Here is a 27,833-nt window from a genome sequence, read left to right as displayed (position 1 = left end):
GAGAGAGGGAGAGAGAGAGAGAGAGAGAGAGAGAGAGAGAGAGAGAGAGAGAGAGAGAGAGAGAGAGAGAGAGAGAGAGAGAGAGAGAGAGAGAGAGAGAGAGAGAGAGAGAGAGAGAGAGAGAGAGAGAGAGAGAGAGAGAGACTATTTGTGTGTCTTATTACATATGTTCTCCGGGGCGAAGCCCGGGTAACCAGCTAGTTATCACTAATTTAAAGAAATTTTTCCAGTGCAGTGCGAGTGGAAAAATTATTAATATCCCATTCATTCTTAAGTCCGTTATTACGAATTTCTTATTTTATTAGAGAGCAAACAATATTTCGAGGATTACCAAGAAATTCGTGATTAAATAAGGTCCTTTCTAATAGATTGATAATTTAAGTCAATAGTTGTGTCAAACGCAAGTATTGATTCTAAGATAATTATCTTAAAATTTCTCCGATAAATAGAATTGATTTTTCGTACAATTTTTCATCTCTACAAAAAGCTTTAAAAGTTCGATGAACTTTAGTAGATCAATCTTAGAAATTCGTCATCAGACTTAATATCTTATCAAACAAAAGATCTTTGGCGTCTTTAGCCTACATAAAATCCAAATAACTAAATTTCTCATGCGGCACGCGGAATTTTCCAATCGGATTGCCAAGATCCTTGTATAATTGGTCGACGTCCTGCGGATGATAAAGACACGGTGTAAGTGCAATGTAATCATTGGTACAATTGAAACTATCGTATATGACATTTGACTTTAGCATCTCGATTATTTTCAGGATATTTATTCAAAAAATAATACGATAATAATAATAATAATAATACGAAAGCTTATGTGCGCGTGAAAAAAATATCCTGGCAAATATATCGCAAATATCTAAAGTCGAATAAAATATTACGTATAAGAAGTATACGAACTTTGACATTCGCCAACAAATCGTTATTGCTATAATGTAATAAAATAGGCACTTTTTTTTTATCTTTCCCAAATTTTATATTCCGGAGGACTCAACGTGCCGTATTTCATCAAATTCCCGGCCTACGAGTAGTCGTATTGTCTGAATTTCCCCCGTGTAATAAAAAACCCTGAACAGATTCGTAATTTATAAAAATTATATATATATATATATATATATAATTATTTTACAAAATTTTAAAAAATGTTTATGGAACGCATAATAGAAGGATATTTCGCCAATTTTATGCAAATATAATATGAGGTATATTAATAGAAATGAAGGTTTACAGGTCTTGATGAGTTGTGCGTAATGCATAAATTGTTTTGTCGATGAGCCAGCTGGAACATGTTCCAGGATTAATGGTAGAAGAGTCTGCAAAGGTGACAGCAACATCATGAATAAATATATATCGAATTAATAATGAATTGACATTAATTCAGATTATTTGATAACTAACAGCACAAAGAGTGCTATAATAAACCAGCTTACTATTTGGCGAATAATTATCTCATTTTACAAGCTAATTATAAGTATGTTAAAGACAATATCGTACAGTATTTAACTGGTCTTTGTTGAATCCGCCGAACAAGAAAAGTATATTTGAGCACAAGGGTTGCGTGACAGCGTCCTCCGCGCATACGATTCTTGCGAATATTTTGACGGCTTCGCTAGTAGGCTCGAAATCATACATGCCGATTAATTTCATCAGTTCCTGCAACGAGGCCATTAAAGTCCAAAAAGACGATCGCGATTATTATTTTCTTATCGAAAGATTAGACTTACGTACATCTAAAAAAAAAAGGACCACTGAACCTTGCTATAAATTGCATAATGGGATTATTCATCCTGGCGCAATAAGCGACCGGTGCCATCGCGAACATCGCCTGGATCTTGTCCTGATATTCGGGCCGTTCCGACGACATGACGAAGAAGGAGGTGGTACCTTGACTATGCCCCAGATAGAACATTTTTTGGCAGCCAGTTATATATATATATATATCTTCACAATGTAGTCTATCATCGCTGGAAGATCGTACATGCCAATCTCGTGCCAACTGCAAAAAAGGTACGATTTTTATGAATTATTCGTCAATCCTTAATCTGAAATAAATAACTCTCTTTTGTATATGTATCAGGTAGAGATGAAAAAATTATCTAAAGATGGTGCGCACGCGCGCGTGTAGATGTGTGTGTGTGTGTGTGTGTGTGTGTGTGTGTGTGTGTGTGTGTGTGTGTGTGTGTGTGTGTGTGTGTGTAAGGGCTAAAAGTTCTAATTACATACTTAGTTTTTATTGCAAAAAATTTGTCGAACACATTGCATATCGTAGTTACAACATGTCAAAAAATAGCTCTTTTTGGAACTTTAATCACATTTCTCAAAATTGTGACATAATAGGGGTATTCAAATAAGTTAGAGTTTAACGGTTTGACAGGTTATGTCGGGTTAAAGTCGAGTAAAAAGTTAATTTTTAAACTTTTAACCCAAAGATTAATGTGATAGGTTAATGAGTCACTTATGTATTTTGCATAACCTTAAAGAGTAGCGCGCCCAAAGTTTAAAAATTAACTTTTTACCCGACTTTAACCCGACATAACCTGTCAAACCGTTAAACTCTAACTTATTTGAATACCCCTACTAATAGTGCAATTTAGCAAACGAGATTTGTATTCCAGCTTCTAAAAGCCTATAGAAAACCTTTAAAACTGTTCGTGTGTATTTTTATCATTGAACAATGTTATCGTTCTGTATAGGTGTTAAAAAAAGAACTCTTAGTTGAAACTAATTGTAAGTCGATTTCTATCAATACAAATTAACTTTAAACTTTTATTTTTTATCTTTTTCTAATTCTTAGAACTAGAGTGCGCAATATATGGATATAATTTACGTTATTTTATTTTTAATATTTCAAATATCTTTTGAGCTGCAAACATATGTTACATTTGACCGAAAAATATCTAATAAGTATTTAATCCGAAAAAAACACCAAATGTCATTTTCAAGAAGTGATAATACCTCGCCTGACCGATAAAAGAAGATATTATAGATATTTTTATCGCAATTTTTACTGCACCTGTATAAATATGTCGTTGCAGATGCATTTTGGATTTTGATATGGATTTAAACATTGCATATATGTTGTTCTCATTGTTTCATTGTTATTGTTTGCAAAATTTGATACTAATTCTGATATTATTTAATTATTATGTTGAAAGCAAAATCTTTATCGTAATCGGATAATCGAAGATATATTGGGTGATTAAGAAAGCACAATTAAACTTTTTTTCCCGCTAAGATAACGCGCGCAAATTGATTTTATCTTGAAACTATTACGTGAATACTGTAATCATTTTGATCCATGTCTCCTGCTTTCTCACTGCGTCGCATACACTGAGAAAAAAAAGTTGTTAACTTGACTAAATATTTTTAACCAATTATTAATTTTTTAATTGAAATATTTATGTATTTAAATTAAATACATAAATAATTAAATACATAAATTAAATACAACATATTAAATCTAACATGACGTACGTAATTTACTCAAATACTTCAATATTTTAATTTAAAAAATAATAATCAGTTAAAAATATTTAGTCAAGTTAATAAACTATTTTTCTCAGTGTACGATTAGTTATTTATTGGATCTTATTGGATTTATTGGATTTATATATCGCCACCGCGCTGGCGGATGCCAGGATCAAGAGCAAGAGAATCGGCATCGTTGATGTCGCGCGACGAGATCGTTGCTGCAGGAGATCGGCTCGAACTGTATTGTGCGCGATTTTCTTCCCGAATGTGCAGCGTATATATACTTATATGGCGCTGCTTATTTACTGAAAATACCACCGGAATGTGTTTGCTATTTTATGCGATCTTATCGAGTACTATCTATCGTAATCCATCCGTCATAATTTCTGATTTGATAATATTAACCTGTGATTGAGGTGTATAGAAAGAAAGGCTCTTATCGATGTTTGATTGTGAGTGAATCGATTATTATTTACCTATAAATTGATACTGCATTTTACAACTTTCTGCGTGCAGCTGCTGCGTAGCTGCTCGCAACATCGCGTATCTGTTTATACGAATTTTATCGAAAGAAACAACGCTCTGAAAGAAAGAAAAGAATTGTTTGCAATTGATCGCTACTGATAAAGTGCAGGTAGATAGGGAAATCTATTGTAATCTTCGATTCGAAAGTTGATTTTAGATATTCCCGCTCTCGTAGATCATTTCTTTTTATATATTTCTTTTTATATCACCAATTGATTCGTATATGCGTACAATTTTATTCGTTTAATCATTGATTCCTTAGTGTTATAAATCTACTAATTTTAATATATCAATTGATCTATTTAATGTTATAGATAATTCATTTTATGGACTATAATTTTCATAAATCAAAGAAGCTTATTCCTTAATTTATTATTAAATTATATTATATAAGCGAGATGGTGACGCAAGGAAAACACAAATTAAAACGTTAAACGAGAAAAAAAATGATATGTTAATACGAAAAAATGGGAATTTATAAAGGTGAGTGTAAAATGCAAGATATACGTATCACATTTCAAGTATACAAAATATTTTATAAGGACGTGAACACATTGATAAGAGATTGATAATTCAAACCGGTGTATATCGAATTATATTGAGCACAAGCGTTGATCTCGGAATGAGACAATCCTGACACTGTGTGGCAATTATACTTTATTACGAGGACTTCTTCATTTGACTGATTATCTGATCGTACACGAGTTTTTTCACATCCTTAGCTTACACGTAGTCCACGTGATTAAATTTCTTATCCGCTATTAAGATTTTACCGGCGGAATTGCTCAGTTCGCTATACAACTTTTCCACATCCTACGAGAAGAATCAAAATATAATTACAAACATTGGCGCTAACGTACAATTTCATTTGATGCTTGACAGTCTTGACACTAACAGTAAGTTTCAAATAATCACTGACTACATTTCAGTGCCAGCGTCACGATAGAAGAAATTCGATTTTTTTCAACTTATATTCAATTGTAACTTACTCATTACAATTGAGCATCAACAAGGATCATAAGATCACTTTGATGTTTAACCCTCTCCCAGCGTTAGAGCGTCAAATGAAAAGGTAGGGGAGACCGGGGCTAAACCGCCAGTTTTTTTCCGGTGCCGATTTTTAACAAGAAAATAAATAATTTTAGTCAAATATGGTATACCACTGTAAAGAGTGAACCTTTAGCTACAAAATTTATATAGGAAATTTTTATCTATGTTGCTTTGTTTAACCGGTATAGAGCAAAAACGACAACGGTGGAAAAATTGAAATCTCAAAAATGCCGGAGTTGAACCGCCACCCCCCGGGGCTAATCCGCCACACTGCATTTTCAATACATATACGTACACTCGTGGACAGAAAGGTTGTCCGACTTATACACCCGTATTCATACTATGAATACGGCTCAAAGTCGGACAACCTTTCGGACAACCTTTCTGTCCGCGACTATACATCTAATCCTGAAAAATGATAGGATACATTTTAATAATTGTTTTTTAAGAGAAAAATATAAAAATTTATTTAAAATTTTTATGCAAAACATTATTAAAAAATAATTGTTTTACCTATTCCATAAAACAATTTAGGCACGTGAATACAGAGGTTAACCAAATCGTAAACTCCCCAACGGCACGTCGCATTGTCAACGCGGGCAACCACGGGGAATACGCGTGACGGCGTTCCGGTGCCATAGGATCAGCGCGGACCCTCGAGCAACCTAACCAAGCCGCGTTTCTCGTGGGGGAGCGATAAATAGCGACAGGGGGGTTAGAAAAGATCGCGGTGGAGCGCGACCATTTTACCGACTCGACGGCGTCCTCGCGCCGATTCCTCGACGCGCCGACGACGACGACGACGACGGCCATGACCACCACGACGACGACGGCCACGACCACCACGACGACGACGGCCACGACCACCACGACGACAACGGTCACGACCACCACGACGACGACGACGACGACGACGACGACGACGACGACGACGACGACGACGACGACGACGACGACGACGATGACCACCACCGACACCACCACCACTACAACGGCGGCGACAATGACGCCGAGACGATGCGGCGAACGCTGGACGATGCGGTCGCACGCGCGACTGTCACTGACACAACGACCAACAACGACGATTTACCGCGGCCGGGAGTCCGGACGATCTACAGCGCGCGCGGCATGTCAACTCTCGCGCGGAAATCGCGGGATCTCAGAGCCGTGCCGTGCCTCGCCGTACCTCGCCGACGTGCCGTGAGCGTGAGCGATCTCGAAAACAACGGTCCGCCATCTTTTCGGTCGGCCAAAACACCCGTTTTGCGACGATACGTGCGTACCATTTCCCTCCTACACAAACTGACGCACGTGCAAGGGAAGACAGAATCACGCTCGAGGGAAACCTAACCTGAAATCGCCGTGAGCTGAAGTCGTGCGCCCGGCGCGCCACAGTGACGAGACTGGCAGACCAGCCCCGGGTGCTTACTGGCGGATAAGCCCCAAACATAAGTTGTGATCAGGTTTGATCAGGTTTGATCGCCCACGAAATATTAGACATCAACGATAATGAAAAAACTACACTGGATTCGTGTTCAGCATGCATTACTCTTTATAATCACGTACCTCGAGATTTGGAGAGCAAACATTACTGCAGATATTACAATATTTCCACGCGCAGAAAATTTCACTTTCACCTTCCGAAAACACGTTTGCCCTCGTAAAAATCATAACACGGCAGGTAACCTGCCGAAACTCCGTTGGTCACATGGGTACCATAAGCAGCGTTTACAATGTTAATAGCGAGTTTGCACAATATACAGGTTCCGAGATATTTGATTTGGCGGTTTAACCCCGTTGGCGGTTTAGCCCCGGTCTCCCCCTATAAAGAAACACGAACCTTGACATTTGCCAACCAATCGTTTTCACTGTAGTACAAATAGATCGGTACTTTGATCTTACTCAAATTGTAGCTCGGTGGAGTAGATGTGCCGTATAAATCTTTATCTCTAAATGTTCCGTGATCGTATTGTCTAAATTTCCCCGGTAAGATTAGCCTTCCTGTTGACAGATTTGCTGCTGTTATTATGGGAAATGTTTAAGAGATTTGAGTATGACGGATATTTCATTATCTTTATACATAACGCGCATTATACTATAGCGAGTTCGATCGCTTGTGTTGCAGTAGTGTACGCTAAGAATTATTTAATTAAGAATTGTTTATAAAAATATTAAACGATAAAAACATAATGTAAAAAGTTTGATCGACAAAATACCTGATATTGTCACACTTTTAACAGAATATATTGGATATTTTATCGGTCAAGTACTTATGCTTTTGTATTAGTTTGGTACAGTAAAATATCGGATTTTTGCTAACTGAAAATATCGGTTCAATCATATTAGTTTTATAGCATAATCTTATACATATATATAATTTCGCTTTTAGATACTATTTTATTTTGCTATGAATACACACAAACTAATAAATAAAAAATTATAACAAAGCCCACTTTATTGATAAATGTGGAAATTATAGGTCGAAATTAGACGAACCTCTAAAATAATCTGTATTAAGTATTTACTAAATATCCTATTAAATACCTAAAATTTTCGAAATGTAAATTTTTATTTTTTTTACTAAAATTATAATATTCTTTTAGTGAATTATGTAGCCCATATGGAGGAACATTTTCCCTCTAGTTTTCTTTGAATTCAAGGGGGGAGGCCAAAAATGGCCCTTTTTCGCCATTTTTATTCCTTAAACAGGAGACAAATAATCTGCCATTTTTTAATATAATTAGATTTATAATTTATAATGCATTTTCTTAATAATTTAAAGCATTTAAATAACATTTGTTGTTAAAGTTTTGACGGCATATCTATTTCAAATATAATTTTGATAAAAAAAATTTTATTGCGAACATTTTAGCTATTTAATAGAATATTTAGTAAATACATTTCCGCGATTTTCTGCGTACGCCGTTCCGCTGCATGGGTTTGCACCCTTAAGATTGTACTAACGATTTTACTACGATTAATTCGCAATAAATTATTTATACAGCTATTTTGCACAATTATTTTTATACATTTTTAATAAAATATCTGATAGGTACTTACTTAATACTTATTACTTCCAGTAAATAGTTCTATAATGCGGTTGCAGATCTTAAAATAAAAATTTTTGAGATAGTCATGTTCTCTATAAATTTATAAAAAATAATTATAATTTACTACGCGTTTATTAATTCTTCATGTTTACGTTGCATGTCTATGTTAAAATTTAAATCATTTTAAAAGTAATAATTGAAAATTTGTCTACATTCCAGCAAGCTTGTCAAAGGGCCAATTCCTTTTAGCGACACAAGTCGACACAAACATCGTTCTATCCTTCTTGGCATTCAATGAATAACAAAGACAGAACGACACTTGTGTCGACTTGTGTCACTAAAAGGAATTGGCCCAAAATAAATATCTTGAACAACAGAAAAAAAATTGTTTTGTCGTCCATTTTTTAATCAACTTAAGGGGATCCTGCAGCCGTATGATTTACCGACATTATCGTTTTCACATAAATCTTTTAATTGGCTTTATAGAATTGCAAAAATCTTTTACAGAATTAAAGTACGCACAAAAATCTAGGCTAGCAAACGCGATTTTATATAAAAAACACCAAAAAATTAAAAATGTTACTTATTTGGGCACATACACAGCTGTCACCTGACGACAATATTTGGTTAAAACAAAAATTCTGCAGTTTATACATACATAATGTTTGTCTCCTATCCTTAGGAAAACATGTAGGAATAATATCGTGCAAGTAGAAGTAAGATTCAATGCGTACAATAAAAGAAAAATGTGAATTTTATTTTAGTACTGCAAATACGGGTGCAGAATGACAAGAAGAGCAGCAACAGTAGTTGCCGGATCTTGCGAGAGATGGCGAGCAATCGAAAAAAGGACAGATGTCATTTCGTTAGACAAAGACAGATATAGGGAAAACAAAATTAGAAAGGTTGACATTATCGACATCGAGGAAGTTCGCTTGTCACTGCAGGATCCCCTTAAGGGGATCCTATAGTGGCAACATTTAGTTAAATGAACTAAACTTTTAATTGGCTTTACGGAATTGCAAAATTCTTTTACAGAATTGAAGTACGTACAAAAATGTAGGTCTGTCTGGTCGACTTTACATCAAAAACAAAAAAAAATTAAAAATTTGAGCACATACAGCTGTCACTGACGATAATATTTGCTTATACAAAAATACTACAGGTTACATATACAAAATGAGATACGGTCAGACCTAGGGAAAACATTTCAGAACAATATCGTGCAATTAGAACTAAGATTGAAAGCCTAGAAAAAAAGATTACTTCTTTTAACTTTTTATGTGCAAATACACATGCGGAATGACAAGAAGAGCAGTATGGCGTGTAGCGAGAGATGGCGCAGCAATCGAAACAAGGACAGATGCCTCTCGTTAGACAAGGGCAGATATAGGCCGGTAATATAGAAAATGATAGAAAACGAATTAGAACGGAATTAAAAATGTTCGACATTATCGACATCGAGGAAGTTCGGCCTTCACTATAGGATTCCCTTAAAATACTTATGCACGTACTTGCATATAAAAAATTGAAGATTCTAGTAGTTACTTCTGCGCTGAGAATACAAGAGCAATCATTAGGACGAATTAAGTTTTCGCAAGTATTTTTGGTTAAAAGAAAGTCTTACGGGTCTTGACTATCAGTCAAGTATATTTTGTAATTTCACACAATTATATGTGTTCTAAATGTACATAGATCGTTCTAAATGCATGTACTTTTGTAAGCATATGTTATATATATATTGTGACGTTGCAGTTCCTCTGCACGTGGCAGCGTCTCCGGCGGCCCCGGCGTCACAAAGCACGGCCGCGCGGGTTCGTGCCCGAAGACGAGCCGCGAGAGCAATCGCGAAATCTCCAGGGGGCCTAATTAATAATTTCGTTTACGTTTCTGATCCTTTTTTTTTGTATAATTTTGGCACCTCGCCAACACCTGCCTACAAGGACGTCACCGTTGGAATCGCAGGAGGCCAAGAGGAAAAGGCGCACGATAAAACGCACTTAGCGCGTGATGGGCAAGTGACAGAGAAGGCTGTCGCAGGCCCTCCGCGTCCAAGGAGAGTGAGATGCCCCGGCCGACCTCCATGGCACCGATCGGACCCGGGAAAAGCTCCCTTCGGCGGGAGTGGGGTCACTGGGGTCCGGCTATCCCAAGCGTCGACACGGATTCCGGAATGCCGTTGCGAAGGTGTGGAGTCGCGAAACACCCCCGCAGGCTGATGTGACACTGCGCGGAGACCGCGGCGAGCTCGTGGATTCGCCCCTAAGGCGCGAGTGCGTTTCCGAAACGTTCGCGTTTCGCGTCCGGTGTTCGCGTGTTGCGTTCTATAAGGGATGGTCGCGCGCCGTGTGGAGTTCGGCGCCATTGCGTGTACCTCTTGGTCGCGTCGTAATTCTTTGTTCGCGTGTCGCGTTGAGAGTGACCGATCGGGTGTACCTGCTTGCGTACCGTGTGGAATTGTGTGTTTCGTGTAAGTATTCGTATCCCTCGTTCGTGTCTTGCGTCGCGTTAAGCATTTATGATTGTGATTGCATTATATATATTGTCGCGCTTATTCTTCGTTAAATGCTGTCACGAATACATGTGATCACGTAGTGATAAGCGTGATATGCATGTTATCGCGTGTTATTTTCTGTCCGTTATTGCGTCGCGTCAGTATACTGGCGGCAGAACCCCTTTCACGTAGTCATGGTTTTGCGAGTTTTCGCGCGCTGAACGTGGCGCAGCACTGTATCTTTCCCATCTCAAGTCTTTTCATGTGTAATGCTATTTCTGGTTTAATTCTATTTCACGTTCAATTCTATCTCATGTTTAATTCTATTTCATTTTTCCACTAAATCTTGTCATTGATTGTTACTGAAAATCTGGCGATTTGTGTGTGTTACTTGACCGTCATCCCGCAGGGTTTCGAGCGCTGCCCGGCATCACCTTGCCCCTCCACCACCGTTAGGTCTAGCTGACCGGCCCCTCACACGAACGACTGAATTGACTATCACGGTTTTGCGCTCAACACGTCACCGGTAGTATACGAGCTGGCTAATTTGCCACGTAATCCGATAGAGAAAATCCATGTGAAGGACTTAAAGCCCTATCATATCCCTCTCGCTTCGTAGGCTATCGCAGCTGTTACTAAAACTTTGAGAGAATGGATCCCCGAGAGGAGAAGTTCGAAGCGCGGTGGAGGCGTCTCCTCCACCATCTCCGAATGGACTACCCTGGATTGTGGGAGGAATTCTGGGATTAAGTGCGCCGCCAGGCCGAACGGCGTTTTACCACTCGAGGTGTCGTAGTTTGGCCCTCAACACGGTCTGTGTCGACGCAGACCGTCTGGACGATGTCAAACGCAACCCCGACAAGGGAGGTCGGAGTCCAAACCGACCTCGGGCAGTGGTCCGCGGCACCCGACCCGACCGAAGAGGCTCCCGCCGCCAGGGACGACATGCTATGGTGGCTGAGGCAGTCACCCGGTTGGCCAGAGGTATTCCGGAGGTCAGCCCAGGAATCCCGACCGGGGGAGGTCCGTCCAGCGGAAAGGGAGCTCTGCTGGAACTGTGGCTCCCCCGCCCACTTCGCGTACGAGTTCCCCACGCCTCGTGGACGGGGCTTTTGCTTCCGATGCGGACGTCCGGGATACACGGTCCGTTCCTGTCCCGAGTGCGGTGAGGCATGGCGAGCCCAGGACCCATATCTGAAGGGAAGGGGCCACGATGGGCCAGAACCCCCAAGGAAGCGCGGTGGACGCCCAGGGACTTCGAGGGTCTGAGTCGCGTTTTTTTTCTTTTATTTCTCTTTTCGCTATCGCGTAGATTGGCTGTCGCTAGATTAAGTTGTTTTTTTTTGTGTTTGGTGTCGTCCAAGTTAAGTTGTTCTTTTTGTCCTTATCCTCATAGTTAGGTTACGTTAAGTTTTTTTGTTTTGTACACCATTTATAAACTAGACCAGCGCGCTTTTCATGCGTTTCTGCGAGACGAAATAAATTCTTAAAGCGGAATTTGAAGCATTAAATAATTTACCCCGTCCCTGAAACCGCTACTAATGTCGTTATAATTACCGGGTCATGAGAGGCGCGAGCCGATCGTATTCCTCCCAAACCGTCCGAGTGCTTAAGCGTTGCCCCGCGGGTCTTGAGACGATACGCAGCAGAGCCACGGTCAAACCTAAAGAGGGTCGCGCTTCCGCTCTGTGGTCGACACGTCGTTTCGCGTTTTGACCACTGTACTTGTTGTATTTGGGTTAATTTTGGGGTGGTAGAGTGGGCGGTCGACACGAAGCGTGAAGAACCTTACACCTGGTTATTGTAGGCATCGTAATGAGTTTGCGTAGTGTTAAACGCGAATCGGCGCGCATGGGGTACGGTAGCGGCTAGCGCCAGCGTTGCGATATAACGGATAAAGAATTAGTAGTCTAAAATTAATAACGCTATTACTAACGAATTAAGAAGATAATAAAATAATATTGAAAATAACAAAAGTAATAAAAATAAAATAAAAATAAATATAAGGTACATATACGTAATGCTTATACCTATGTATACACATATATGTATACACATTACGCATTATAAATAGTACGATGAAAATATGTAAAAAAAGAAAGAAGCACACATTTGAAGAAAAGAGAACTGCTGATTATAATTGATGGAGGTCCTTTACAGGTTGGTCTACTTTTATTGAATTACTGAACTTTATTTGAATTCTTAAATTAAAAATATATATTCATAGTTTGTACAGAAAAATTCCAAATTTAACTTTCTATTGTAATTAACTTTAATTATAACTTTCTATTGTATTCTTTCAAAATAAAATAGCCTAAAATGATAAAACTGTTTATACAAATAATTGTTTAAGCAATGACAATTATATCTGCTCTTCTCCATTGCGGTTTTTTTTGTATATGTTTGCATAAAAACACCATTATGATTTAATTTAAGCAGCTCAAATTCAGCTTCTAGACTCCTAACTTGCTTTGGCATAATGTCATGATTAGAGAGATATTTGTGAAATGCTTTTTACTAATTTCATAATCTATCGTTTTTAAAAAATATTTTTAGTCTATTGTATCGTAGCGTTTTTTCTGTCAGTTTTAGTGTTGTGAGTTACAATTTTACATGCTTTTTAATTATTGAATTTGTGATTTATAGATTTACACTTGAAAAGGACCAAAATCAATGATCGAAATGTCGTGATAACTATATTAAATAATGATAGTTTAGTTGAATAAAAAATCATTATTGTTAGATATTTACTGGCGAAACAAAGTCTTATGTTTGGTTTAAATATGTGATAAAGATAAAATATGATATACCTTAATATGAGGGCAACAAAGGATTCCGTTTATTATGAAACCTCAAGTATAAAATCCAATATCAATAATATATCAAATATATATTTACACAAGTTAGACGATGTAATTAATTCATTCATAATATACGAGAAATAGAAGCATATAAGAGATAGTTAATGGAAATGCCAATAAATGAAAAGCTTGTTTTTATATCTTGTTTGTTTAATTTAACATTAAATAGTTAAACAAACGATACCTAACGCTTGCGTAATTGGTACTTAACTTCTATATCTTAAATAACTTAACGTATAAATGCATTAATCGATAAGAGCAAATAAGCAGATACGTTAATTTCTTTACGAGTCTCACCACATCATGTCCATTTCTGGATTGACACGCGCCAGAGGATTTAAGCATAAGCTCTTGAGAACTTGCACCGGCTCTTCGCCGTCGTCCTTCGCGTATAAAGTCGTCCGTTTCGCGCTTCCTCCTTTAATCGACTTCCTGCCAAAGGTATCCACCAGCGAACTCGTTTTAATTCCATATCTTCTAGGCATCCTCTTGAAGGAATTTTTCGAGGACAGCGATCCCACCTTCGTCGTGGTAAATGATGAGCGACGATGCCTCCTCCTGGACCTGCCGCTGCCATTAATAGCGTCCAAATACCCCGCTGACTTGATCGTCGATCTTTTAATGCCACGATCGATGTTTCTCGCATGGATTATTCCGCGATCCGGTTGCGGCGCCTTCCTTTTCGGTTGCGCCCGACGTCGCACGTTCGGGATTGTGCGAGGACTCTTGTAAATGGGTCCCGCAGTTCCCGCGAGTCTGCGGCTGATCCGCAGAGAATCCAGAAGCTCGTGGTCGTGCCAGGAAGCCACGACAGGTAAGCCGCAAGCGTTGTGCATACCCACCAACGGTACACCGATGGTACGATGTCCCTTTACCTCGAAGAGCGATCGATACTTGGGACTAGAACCGCGCAAGCTACGCCGAACGTTCTGTTCGTAAGCCGATATTTTCTGACCGACATGACCCTCCGTTAACTGCAATGCCTGATGTGCTTCCTCTTCCGCTTGCGCCTTCTCGTTTTTCGTACCGGTTGCTGTTATCGTTCTCATGTTTCCCAAAGATTCACGCGTGCGTCTCGAAACCCGGTGATCATTCGAGCTGAATCTCTCGCGTGAGCTTCTGCGGAAATACTCATCTATATCGGAACCGTCTTGCGATCGTTGATCCTCCGTTTTATTAAAGTATCGAATGTCTTCAACGTGCTTGCTCGAATCGGCGTTGGCGCAATAGAAGCCGCGCGGATCGTGCTGACTGTCGCAAAAGCAGCAAGATTTTCTCGGACCGTTATCCGCTTCCACGGTTTGCGCGGCGATGCACGTAGTCTGCGATGCGGACCGGTGCTGCAAACTGCTAGTTATAGGAACTCTCTTCCTTAACGGCATGTAAACGCTTTTCTCGGGTTCGGAGACTAGGGACTCGAACTGCGACTGAGGTGCCACGGATCGTCTCAAAGTGCCGATGTTATGCGCGATCGACGCCTGATAATCTTTAATAGGGATGCTTCTAACTGTGCCACCACCTTGTGGTCTTTTAATCTTAATCAATTTGTCATCGTTATTTTTATTCGCGTCGTCGTTTGCTATCCTTGGCAGCGACGCGCACCGTGGATGCCTTTTAAGAAGATCCGAAGGACGGTCATCGATCACAACGTCGACCGCCCGTTCCTCGTACACTTGATCGCTTCGCAACAAATCTTCGGAGTATTTGGGAGGATTTCGCCATTCCTCAATTATGCTCTTTCCGCTCGTCGCTAACACGCTATGTTTAGTATCGTTACACGTTTCTCGCTTATTCGCGTCCTTGACATCGATTGCTGTCCGTCCTTCGCTGCCCTCCAGCCATTTTCATGATTTGGCACCGAACGTCGTTCCGGCCGTATGCATCCTGTTCTCGATGCCTATACCTGTAATCCAGGCAAATTACATTAGCACGATAAGATGGAAGTGAATAATAATTCCGAGAATACTGAAGTTCGATAGAAATATTCTTCCTATAAAGTTAAGCATACTCAAAAATGTTTTCGAAATTGCGCTGTCTAAAATTGCAGCTTAAGAAGAACTTCTTACTAAAGTCGTGATCGCTCTCAGTGAATGGGCTTAAAGTCTGCGTGGAGGTAAAAGTTGACGCCTGCGATTTACTTCTCCTGTTCTCTCGGGAGCAAGCGAGAAGTATGCTGAGAAGCGCCGTGACTTCGACGAATATGACCGCTAATACGATAGCCAACAGGATCAGAGCCTGATCTTGCGTCCACTTCTCGATATATTCAAGGCAACCCTGAATATAAAATGAACAAATTATATACAATGCATAACAATCGAAATTAAAACATTATTGACCGCACCCAAAAAAAATATTCTGTTGTTTAATGGCTCCTGCTTGATTTTAGAAGATTTTCCTCTGAAATACGGTCTCAAGAAGATATTTTAAAATCTAGAGGAATATCCTCTAACCATGAGACACTAGACTTAAGATTGCAGTCCTCTTAATGCTAGAGGAATCTCCTCTTCTCATAAATCAAATTTATAAATTTATTTATAAATCTTATTTATAGCATTTATAATAATACTTTAAAACGAATATTCTTTATTCAATCTTATTATTTTTTCTTATTCTAGTAGTTTCTGTTTAAAGTTAAAAGCTAGATCGACAATGAGACGTAAATCGTAGTTGCATGATTAGTGCCAAAGCATACACCGAAAAAATCATATTCTTGATTTTAGAACAAAACCCTCTAAAGCTTTCCTCTAATCGAATATTCTAAAAAATTTAGAATATTCCCCTTTAAAAGTCTCCTGTTAAGAATAGTTTCTAAAATAAAGAAAATATTCTAAAATGCTACTTCGGTGATGCGGTTAATGCGGGGTCAAATGACACTCGTGCTCACGCAAGCTCGTATATATTGCTCGCGTTTCGCGCTGTAATATACGGTGGTGATATCTGATACGTAACCTAGTGCTGTTCTTAAAAAATAGAAGAAGTGAAAGAGTGGCTGCTTCAGCATAATTTATGTGAATTAATCAGCCGTTTTGAGAGTAAGTACGAATTGGAATTCTTGTGAAAGTATGTAAGTGTGAGTATCACATAAGTATCACATTTTATTATATTACAGTTACATTATTGAGCGGGATATTATGTATTTTGCTCCTTTGTGTTGAAATGTATTGCATGTTTGATTGTTTACTGTAGACGAAAAAATAAATTCAATGCGGAGATTGACAGTTCTCACGCAAGATTTGATTAGAGAACTTATCCCAGAAATTGGCCTTCGGGCAGACTTCGAAGACAGCTTGTTAAATCTAAGAAAGAATGCCGCATCAGGAAAGGTATATTATAGTATAATATCATGCATGAATACATGTGGGTAATTATTTATATTAACGGATACTTTGCCTTAACCTTAATTTATATATGTTGCAAGGATATTAATTAATGTACGTGTTTTAATGGTATGAGACCGGTAATTAAAACAAAGTAAACATTAATCAACATTCTTATAACATATATAACAAGGTCAAGATCATCGGCGATGAGGTGTCCGTTAACTCTAGAGAACTAACATTAGATATCAGAAACATTAAAGTTAACGCGTAGTTGTCATTTTGATGACCATTCTGTTTTGCTTTAAAAGAAGATATTTATTGGTATTTTTTAATGGTTAATAATATAAATGTATTTCTTTCAATATTGTAAAGAAGCAAAAAAATTCTGACCTTATTTAACGTCCATTACGTTTAAAACAACATTTTGCTTTGCTTTCTTAGCCATATACATTTTATATTTACGCGTCGTTAATTTTACGAAGTATTAGCTTTCTAGGGTTAATGTAAAAATTACCAACACATGTTATTATTTCTATGTTTGTACATATTAATAAAAATTGTCTGTCATAGATTGAAGAGAGTTATACAAATACAGAGAGCTTAACTTTGAAAGACATTGATGAGACATTTATTTTAAATATTCAAAATAGTGAGTTTGTGAATGAGGAGGAAAACTTATTTCTCTCCCGTGTTGCAAGTCGAGTCATGTAAAGAAACTGATCAGGTAAGAACTACTAACTACCAAAACAAGTATTCGTCTAGCATGTGATATCTCACTCTCAGCATGAGCTATGTATCTCTGTTGTTGATAATCATCAATCATGATACACATGATACGGTAAAACTTTTATGAAAAATACTATCAACTTTAAGGAGTTCCATGCTAATCTACTAAGTCTGACTTTTTTAATGTTTTCCTCTTGTCAATGCTATTTTTATAATAGGTAAATCAGCTAACCAAGTAACTTGTCAGATTGCTCAGTAGGTTGATGGTACGGAACTCCTCGTTTTCCATTTCTGTAACTTGTGTTATTCTGTTTTTAAGGCCGTTCAGAAAAAAGAGACAATATCTAAAAGTTTGGAAACTGGGAGTTTCGAAGATTCCAGAGCTGGGAGCTCAATATCAGCACAATCTGACACTGACAATGAGAGCGAACATCTGGTAAAAAAAAGGAGCAGATTAAAGTCAAATTATGAACCAAACAAACGTTTAGCTTCTTTTAAGGGCCTTGCTCACTTGAAAGAATTAATATATATATGTACTCTCTTAATTACTTTGCACATCTTTAATTTTTGTCTGTTTTTAATTATTGTTTGTGTTTTCAGGATCTTGAAACATATTTAAGGACTTATGACCTAAAGTCAGAGGCAGCGGTGGATAACTACAAGCTGAAAGAGACGCTAAATGAGAGGGATCGATCTTCAATAACAAACGCTGTAGTTCATGAGATGTTGAAAGTTAATTATGTGTAAGTACTAATAATGATTTTTGAAGAATATCAGTGTTAGCTGGTCCAGTATATGTTCTCATAAAAGTTAATGTTTACTCTTTGTGGAATTGCAGACCATCCCAGTTTGAATATGCAGAAATTGTGAAGAATATCTGTGTTCTTTTTCCCTCTGAAGATTCAATAAACTACTTTTGTTTATAAATATTATTGTCAATGTAAACAACTGCAATCTTAGTGAAAATTTCTTTTATCTCGCAGGCTATTTATTACATTCCTCCTGACACAACGCATAGGAATGCCCAGGGTAAACTACCTAATAAAGTAAAGAATATTAAATACAATTTCCAAAAGAAGGACGCTGGAACCCTCCACCTTCCTTCTTCTTCAGTGCAATGTGTCTCGGAGGCACTGGAAAGGACAAAGATTATTAAGTCGGCTAAGCTAGAAGGTAAAGTTTTCTTTTCATTCACATATTTCTGGAATCAAACTAGACCACGATTATAATACTATTGAGTATTTTTTCATTTATCTTAGGAATAAATTCATAGTGTTTTAAGAAAGTTGTAGCGTAATTACAGAAATTATTAGTAAGCGCTGAATTAAATTTTGCCTTTAAATAGCAATCTTCTCCCAACATTTTAGGATGCATTAATAAAGAAGACCCTGCCATAAAGACTGCTGTCTGAGACATGAAAGCCGGGATTCTTGGCCTCAATTGTTGGCGAATTGGTCAGTGACGCATGCCCTTAGACGTAAAATCTTGTTGGAAACAAGACCAAGGGCTCAGTGTGAAGCCAGTAAAGATCAACAAAAAGACAGGGATAAAAATGAAAATCTATTGCTCATGTGGGGTCTGATGGGAACACTTATGTGACTTTTAAGCATATATTGTAGTTGTAAGATTATTTGTATAAGTGATTCATGTATCTTTTTTTTATTTTAACGTTTATAGAGTTGTATGTTATTTGACAGATATTTTGTATGAGAATTATACAAAATACGTTGCATATTCCACTTGTCTACTTTTGGCATTTTGTATTTTCTTTCCATCTTTTTAGCTTAAATACAATGAAAGAAGTAAGGAACTACACAGGAATTAAGAATAAAGATTTAAATAAAATAAGGATAAGGAATATCCTTATCTTATTAAAGTCTTTATTCCTAATTTCTGTGTAATTCCTTATTTTTTTCATTGTATTTTAACTCTTAGAAGAGTACCCTTTTTTAATCCATTTAAAGGATATATACTAAAGGATATATGTATACTATATTATTAGAATATATTCTATTACTAAGCTACTTACTCATATTAGAGGTATCTGGTATATTCTAATTCATTAGAATATTTCATTATACTACCTATTAGAGGAAAATCCTCTCACCTTTAGGATATTATACTTGGCGGTTATTTTAGTGGGAAATACTCTGTAGTTTATCGGATTATTCTATAATGTAGAATATGATTTTTTCGGTGTATAGATAACATGGCGTAGCGATATACAGTCATAGTCAGTAGACGTAAGTAACGCACAAGCTTTGGTGTATTTTAACAATCAGGATATGTCAAAGCTTGTGTGTTACTTACGTCCACTGATTATGACTGTCGTATATCGCTACGCCATGTTATATGCTTTGGCCCTAATTACGATTTACGTCTCATAGATCTAGCTTTTAACTTTAAACAGAAACTACTAGAATAGGAAAAAATACTCACTCTCAAATGCGGGCTAGTAGTCGCCTAAATGTCCTTCCATCAAAAACTTGTTCATCTCGTTCACCCGTTCATAATAAAGAATACTATAATTAGCACTACACTTCAATGTGCACACAATTCGCACGCAGCCACACACTCGTCGACATCATCTCGTGTGGTGGCGTACGCATCGCGTAGCTAAAGACAATCGTTTTTTAACAAACGCGCGTGCCACTAATATCTTGCATATCCTCTTATTTTAAGAGGCTATTCGGATTATTATAGTAGAATTTGCTATAGAGGAATTTACTCTTGATTATAACACACATCCACTTTTTTATAAAGTAATACGTCTTACTTAAAGAAAAATATGCTTCATGTAAGATTTTTTGCTTAGAAGAAATGCTTAGAGGAATTCCCCACTTATGAGTAGAATATTTTTTTTGGGTGCGGAGATGTATCAGCTTGTCTTTTGTTGTCCGAACCGCTGTTGTTATTGACCGGTGACGAAGTCACTCGTGTTTAGAGAGATATGCAATTTAAATCATTTTACGAAATTATTAGAGCTTAACACTTTCTCTATTGGCCCGATTTTCAGTAAATTTCCGTTTAGGCCGCGTAGGTCGCACACGACCCACGTTGTCGGGACTAATAATTTTTCTTATAACAAGACTATAAATTCATTATTATTAAGAAAAGGATGTAACAATATTTCCACGATGTGATAATTGTGTTATAATATATCTATTCAGAAATGATTAGTCAAATCGACATCGATTCGACGTCGATGCGTCGATAAATGGTCAATGTCGAATACTTACTGGTTATATTTTTGTTACATCTTCGACCTCATCATAATTGCGCATATTTCTATGAGATTTCTATTATCTTTCGGCCAATTCTACAAAAGTGCAACCATAACGTAACGTCATTGCCGGCTGCCCGCATTCTGATAAATTGCTCTCGCAGCCTTGTTATGGAGGTCTTTATCAAGACAAAGCCATTAATCGATATACGACATCCCTTTCCTAGTATTCGTATACGAAGTCATGCCGGTTTTATCGCAAACTTTCGGACAAAGCGCGAAAAATCGGAGCACCGAATACCACGGCCGCAGAGGAAAAATTAATTAATATGCTAATTTTCGAAATGAGCCTAGAGTTTGCATTTTTTTTCTCAAATATTATCTCGCATTATTGCGTTTACGTTCGCGCAAGAGGAATGTTCTTAACTGCAATAACTTTTAAACGGAATTTCATTCTCATGAAACGAGAATAGCGTCATAAAGCCTCATGTAAATATAGCGCTTCAATGATGTGTCGATATTTTATGTTGAAGACGTATTTGTTCCCGTTTGGTATGTAGAACTCCGTATCTGTCTTTAATGCGAACCGATTCGAAAAGTTCGTCTCGCGTCAGCATGGCATGGCATGGCACGGCATGACGGCAAAAGGAGTAATAACTTCCTCATTATCGCGCATACCGCAGTGTGTCGGGCGTATTGATGTTCGGCAGGGTTCAGAGCCTGGCAGAGAGTGAGATTGGCAGGCTCGGGGTTGAGGAAGGAGCCTGTCTCATTGGCGTTATTCAGGGTGCAACAACTGAGAGGCACCACTAATTCTCTGCGGCCGACTTCCCGCAGTCGCCACCACGACGTGCCGTAATTGCTGCTTCCGTTTATGCCGCAACAGGCGAACTGTAAGTGGTCAGAACGACAATGACATGCGTACATTTTCTCTTTTGGTATCATTATATAAAGTAAATACATATTTTATCCACGTAAAAAGTGTTTGAGATAGATCTTTTTTCTTTTTTTCTTTTTGTATATTTTGTATCTTTTGTCTCTTCTAATCTTAATAAATATGAAACACCAAGAATCTCTTTTTGCACTTTATATAATCTTACTTGTCAAAGTTTTCATTATGTTAATTTGTCTAGAAATATTGGCATATAGGCTACTGTAATCAATTTAATCACAATGCTCTTGAATATTTAAATATATCGTTAGAAAATTGCAAACATTATATCTTTACTTTTAGATAGATGACATATAAACTTACTGTTGTTTGTGCAAGATCGAGGGCAGCTGTGAATTGTTCACGACCAGGTACAGCATAACTGCGTTGTAAAGCGCGTATCAGACGTGCCGGTCTTACGTCGATCCCCACTACATGAGGCCAGAAGACAGCAATGATGCACACGGTGCATTCACCGAAGAGCAACAATATTATTGTTAAGAGATACTGGAAAACATAAAGGATCAGAAGATCAGAAGATCGATCGCAAACAAGCCAAGCTATTTGCAATTTTGCGCGTCATAACATACCTACATTTATTTTAAACATTGTATATAGGGTGTATTATTTTAATCTTTCCACGCAATTATCTCCCGAACTATTTATTGTTCGAAAAAATATTTTAAATAGAACTTACTCTGTTTCGAGGGGGACATCTTATTCCATAAGATAAGTCTTGTCTAACAAGTGGAGACAAAGAAATCATATGCCTCCAAGATTTCAAGATGACCTTTGTTTTTTAAAAATAAGACTTTATTTTTTATTTTATCGTCTATTTTTATTCGTCTAACATTTTTTTATTTACCTAATATATTTTTTAATATTTAAAGAAAATTCTGTAAATTTTTCAATATTTAGTTTTCGATAATTTAGTACGATAATTCTTTGTCCGAGGGAAAAATAATACAGGATTTTTTAACTTGATCTGGTCTCAAGTTGCTGTTGCAATAGTGCTCCAACTTTTGTAAACACTTATGTATGTTGTAACATAATTTATACAATATTCTATTTTCGCACATTAATGCAGCAACATATTCTTGAGACCAAATTAAGTCAAAAAGTCTTGTACCACTTTTTCCTCCGATAAACAATTATTGAGATATCGTAAGCTAAATATTGAAACCAAATTTTCCTTGAATGTCTAAAAAATATTAGGTAATAAAAAAATGTTTCAGACGAAAGTTGTTCAAATTGATTAATAGAAAAAGGTGATAAATTAAAAAATGGAGGGTTCTATTTAATAAAATAAAAATCTTGAAATCTTGGAGGCATCTCCACTTGTTAGACAAGACTTATGTCTATAATAAAATGTCCCCCTCGAAACAAAGTAAGTTCTATTTCAGATATTTTTTCGAACAAAACAAACAACAGTTTGGTGGATAATTGCGTGGAAAGGTTAAAATGGGACATCCTGTATACGTATATTTTTACAGATATTACAAGGAAATCGTATGCTGCACGATATTTGAAAATTTAATAAGTTTATAAATAATTAACTATTAAAACGCTGTTTTTTGTAGAAAGATAATTTAAATCTTTATAATAATAGAAAATGTTAGTCATTTTGTAATACCCTATAGTCCATATCTCAGCTTCGCACACAAAGCTGTTTTAAAATAGCTGACACGACCTATTTTGTAAATTTTCTTACAACTTTTCAAGATATCACATATGGTGTCGTATTTTTTCTTATCTATTTGCTTAACTTCTTAATTTAATATTAGCTTAAAATAATTATAATATAGTTTCTATATATTTTCATATTTTGTATATATCCAATTTGATATGTTTCGTAACTGTTTAAATAGTGTTTAAAAATGGGTAAAACGATGGCATTTATTTCTTCAGCGAACTAACTCTCGTTCGTCCGAACCACGAGCGGATAATTAGTGTTTTTACGCAGCGCTCGAACGCGCCCTCCTTTTATTTACGCGCGTGTCTGCATACAAGCAGATCCGTTTCCGGGCAACGATGCATGACCGAACCCAAAGTAGGAAATCTGGTGTTTCAGATAGGCTCGACGAGCAACAACAGTGGATTCACAACAGAACGTTGCACATGAAACACAACTGATTAATGCATTCAAGTATACGTCGTACTCGCAATAACTAATAAACAAAGACTTTAACTTGAACGAGTAATTCTTTCCTATTTAAATATGCGAAGGAGAGGTCGACATCACGGTATATGTAAACTATTTATATATTTTTTACTAGCTTATATACCGTTAAAGTTATCGTTACGAAAAAAGATTGTTACAAAAAGTTAGAGTCGAGGTACATTGTCCACATATATAGACTTTAAACAACGTTTCAGACATTGCATATATTTTATTTTTATTTAATGTCAGTATAAAACGAAAATAATAATAACACATTGTTCTCAAAGATTATTTTAAAAATTATTAAGCACATTTAAACTGCACTTTGAGAATGTATAAATATAACGAGGATTTGTTAAAAAAATTAAAAAATAGATCTTACAGAGATCGTGATGCAGCGATTAAAGAGACAAGCCGCCCAGCATCCGAGAAGTCCGGTGATGGCGATGAGAAATCCTAATGCAACTATAGCAAAAGCCAAATAATAGAAGAGTGGTTGATCGGGGTGAATGTCACCAGGTCCTAGCAGACGCGATAATAAAATCCGTTCATTATCGGCTAATAATAATCCTCCCAATGACATCAACACGAAACCTGACATCTGAAAGGAAGAGAAAAACAACAAATTTTCACAAGTTTCATCGATTTGCTAAACCGCTTACAACAATCATATTATATTAAAACGAGAGGCGGTTCAATATCGATCTATTTTACATCGCATTAGTATTATATTACATCCATCACAATATTTTATCTATATGTTTACATGTATATTTCTTAAATGTCTTTATAATTAATCAAAATTTATTAAAATTTAAATTAAAGTCACGTCCGAAATAAATGGCCGGTAACTTACCAAGAAAATTATATTTGAGCAACAAACAAAAGCGCGCGATATGGCTAATCTTCTAGTTCCCATCGTTATGTTCGAAGTGTTGGCTTCTTAATGAACAATTAACGACCTGCAGATAACTTTTGGTCACATAAAGTTTCGACGCCGATCGCACTCGGCGCACCGCATAATAGTTCGACTTGCACAGTTAAATCATTTGTCGAGTTACACTGTGTATTACAACCCGGTATTCGAGGTGAACCCGATCGCGTATGTTCACGAACTGAAAACCCCCTCGTGTGCGGTGCGCGGTGGATGGATTTCACAACAGCATCGGGGGTCTGTAAGCGCGCTTGCGTGCTCTCATGCGCGACCGACCGGACGGAACCGGAAGGAAGTAGAAAGGTGTGGATGGAAAAAGACCGGAGGGGGAATGAAAAATTTATACATACACACGGACATTTGCACCGACGATCGGTTCGTGTGCGATTCGAGTCGGCAAAAGTTATTCACCAAACGGCAAGGGGAACTTGTAATGGTTGGCGACCATTCTGTTGTTCGGAGGATGCGCCCAAATGCGTCTTCGTATCATATGGTTTTTATGCAAATTTGTAAATTATTATTTAATATTCCGGTCAAATGTTCATATCATGTTATATATTAATTGTTTTAGTTAAATGTTAAAATTATATGTATTAATATACTTTTACTCAAATTCTTACCCGGTACAAAATTTTTTATATAAAAATATAAAAAATATAAATTATATATAAAATATGTATATATATATATATGTATGTTTTTTCTTTCTCTTGTATAATCTCTATCCATACCCAAGTAGAACAGTAAATCACAATAAAGTCAAAATGATGTCAAAATGACGACAAAATGACGATTTTATGTATACAGGAAAAATAAGAAGAATAATTGAAAAATAATTAGAAAAATAAATTTACATTGTTTCTTTTACAAAAGTAAAATTGTAATCAAATAAAAATAATATTCTATATACAAGGTGTTAAATTTTAAACGTAACAGGCCGAATATCTCGATAACTAAATGAAATATATCGAAGTTCGGTATTTTTTTTTAAGTTGTATTGTTTTGAGGTGGACAACATTTTGATAAGAAGAATTTGACTTCGGATGAACGTGTCAAGGTGATAAAGGTCAAATTTTTTTAAATAGAACTCTAATTTTTTAAACACCTACGTTTGTAGCCTTTCTCACGACGAATTCAATGACTATACACACCCAAAGTGATTGGAGGTCAAATGACGGAAGAAACTTTTAGAAAAGAAAAAATATACTTTAATGAAGCAAAGGAGAAATAGACTTTAATAAATCTTGAAATAAGAAAAAAGAAATTTTTATAAAGTAAAAGAATCGAAGTTAATTAAATTCTTTTTTTCTTTGAAAAAGAAAATTCCATTAATCTAAGTGTTCAAAATGTTGCCCTTTTTTCAATAGCTTACACCTATATGAAGAGCATAAAACGTTAGTTTTATAAAGATTTATTTTAATAAAGTTTTTTTTCTTCCTGAGTTTTTCTCTTCCGTCATTTGACCTGCGTCAAATTGGAGAAATTGTTTATGTTAATCCTTCATCAACTACCAGGGAAAATATGATGGAATAAATACGCGAAGCGTGCCAAATTATTCGAATAATTTCAAGAGGCGAATTACGATCGAAGAGTGCTTAATGATTTTCAACGAAGCAAGCTTTGCAAAGCTTGCATAAATGCAAGAGGGCAACATTTTGAATACTTTGATTAATGAATTTTCTTTTTCAAAGAGAAACAATTTTCGTTAACTTCGATTCTTTTACTTTCTTTCTTATTTAAAGATTTATTAATAAAGTCTATTTATTCTTTGCTTTGCATTAAAATATATCTTTTTTTCTTTTCTAAGTCCTTTTCTTTTGTCGTTTACCTCCAATCACCTTGGGTGTATAGTCATTGAATTCATCGTGAGAATAAGGGCGTAGATGTTTAAAAAATTAGAGTTTTATTTTTAAAAATGAATTTGACCTTTATCTTATCTTAATGCGTCCATCCAAAGCCAAATTCTTTTTATCAGAATTTGTTCGCCTCGAAACAGTACAACCTAGAAAAAAACCAGACCTCGATATTTCATTTAGTTATCGAGATGTTCGACGCGTTTGAAATTTAACACCTTGTATAATCATATAATCGTTTTGCATACGATTTTTACATTTATATATGATTATATATGGACAATTTTTTCTCATTTCCTCAAACTTTATTTTTTATGAAAATAACAAATTATCAAAATATGTAAAAATTATCCTCTTAATTATTTTTTTATTCTTTTTCTTATTATTTTTTCTGTATGTGCGAACAGTCGAGATCATATATATAAGAAAATATATCGTCAACAATGAATAAATAATACCGCTTATGACAATAAATAAAGTTTATATAGAAGAGACAAAAAACTATGCAAAAAATGAAACATTCAACAACTATGTAACTTTTTGAATAAACATTGAAACTCATCTGTAAATAAAATGTATTTATGGAGGCTAGTGCCAGTGTTGGCCCAAATGAACAATCGAAGCCAAAAGTGCATATGCAGAAAAATGTCACATAGGCAGTATTATTTATTCGCAGACGATATATGGATATATTTTATATAGAATTTAATATATTTATACGGAATAGTTTTTATATAAAAAAAATTTTAACCGAGTATATAACTCCGTCTGAATGCATGTGTTATTATCTAACAACACGTTTCACTTAGTTCGTAAATTATTATTTAATATTTTAGTCAAGTATTAATAACATGTTATATAATATATTGTTTTAGTTAAATATTAAGATTATCTTATGTATAATATTAAATGTTCTTTTATTCGAATTCTTATAGTATATGGCACGTGTCTGAATGCGTTATCTTGTTATTATCTGGCGAAAGATATTAAATTTTTATAGTCTCATCCTTTGTACAAAAAGTATTTCGCTAAATTGCTCTGAGGTACTAAAGATAACAACGCGATATCTCGAAAAGTTTCAGAAAAATTACAAAAAAGGTCGAAAAATCGTGTTAGTCATTTTAAAACAGTTTTGTGTGCAAAGCTGAAATGTGACAAGAATATTATTTTTATAAAATTATTAAATTTTCAGATATTGTGCGACATAACTTCTTCGTGGTATCGA

General features: G+C 36.3%; 1 protein-coding gene, 1 long non-coding RNA gene and 1 pseudogene across 2 annotated transcripts; 1 reads left to right on the top strand and 2 right to left on the bottom strand.

Moving 5' to 3' along the window:
* Nucleotides 1-8,264, bottom strand: LOC139781289 (lipase 3-like; annotated as a pseudogene).
* Nucleotides 8,265-11,015: 2,751 nt separating this feature from the next.
* Nucleotides 11,016-12,096, top strand: LOC139781297 (uncharacterized). Its single transcript, XR_011720480.1, has 2 exons — nucleotides 11,016-11,125; nucleotides 11,219-12,096. It is a non-coding gene; the product is annotated as an uncharacterized lncRNA (long non-coding RNA).
* A 1,318-nt stretch (nucleotides 12,097-13,414) lies between these two features.
* Nucleotides 13,415-24,962, bottom strand: LOC139781296 (CD63 antigen). The gene is made up of 6 exons (XM_071720147.1): nucleotides 24,678-24,962; nucleotides 24,204-24,422; nucleotides 21,985-22,167; nucleotides 21,408-21,620; nucleotides 15,527-15,734; nucleotides 13,415-15,363 (listed from the first exon to the last, which is right to left on the bottom strand). Exons 1-6 carry the CDS (start codon nucleotides 24,738-24,740, stop codon nucleotides 15,305-15,307), a joined length of 945 nt encoding a protein of 314 aa, XP_071576248.1. The 5' UTR covers nucleotides 24,741-24,962; the 3' UTR covers nucleotides 13,415-15,304.
* Nucleotides 24,963-27,833: the final 2,871 nt, after the last annotated feature.

The sequence above is a fragment of the Temnothorax nylanderi genome, unplaced genomic scaffold (genome assembly GCF_030848795.1).
Source record: "Temnothorax nylanderi isolate EJ_2023f unplaced genomic scaffold, tnyl_v1.0 TNYL_tig0327_pilon, whole genome shotgun sequence".
NCBI classification, from domain to species: domain Eukaryota; kingdom Metazoa; phylum Arthropoda; class Insecta; order Hymenoptera; family Formicidae; genus Temnothorax; species Temnothorax nylanderi.
This window is presented reverse-complemented; position numbering and strand designations above follow the sequence as displayed.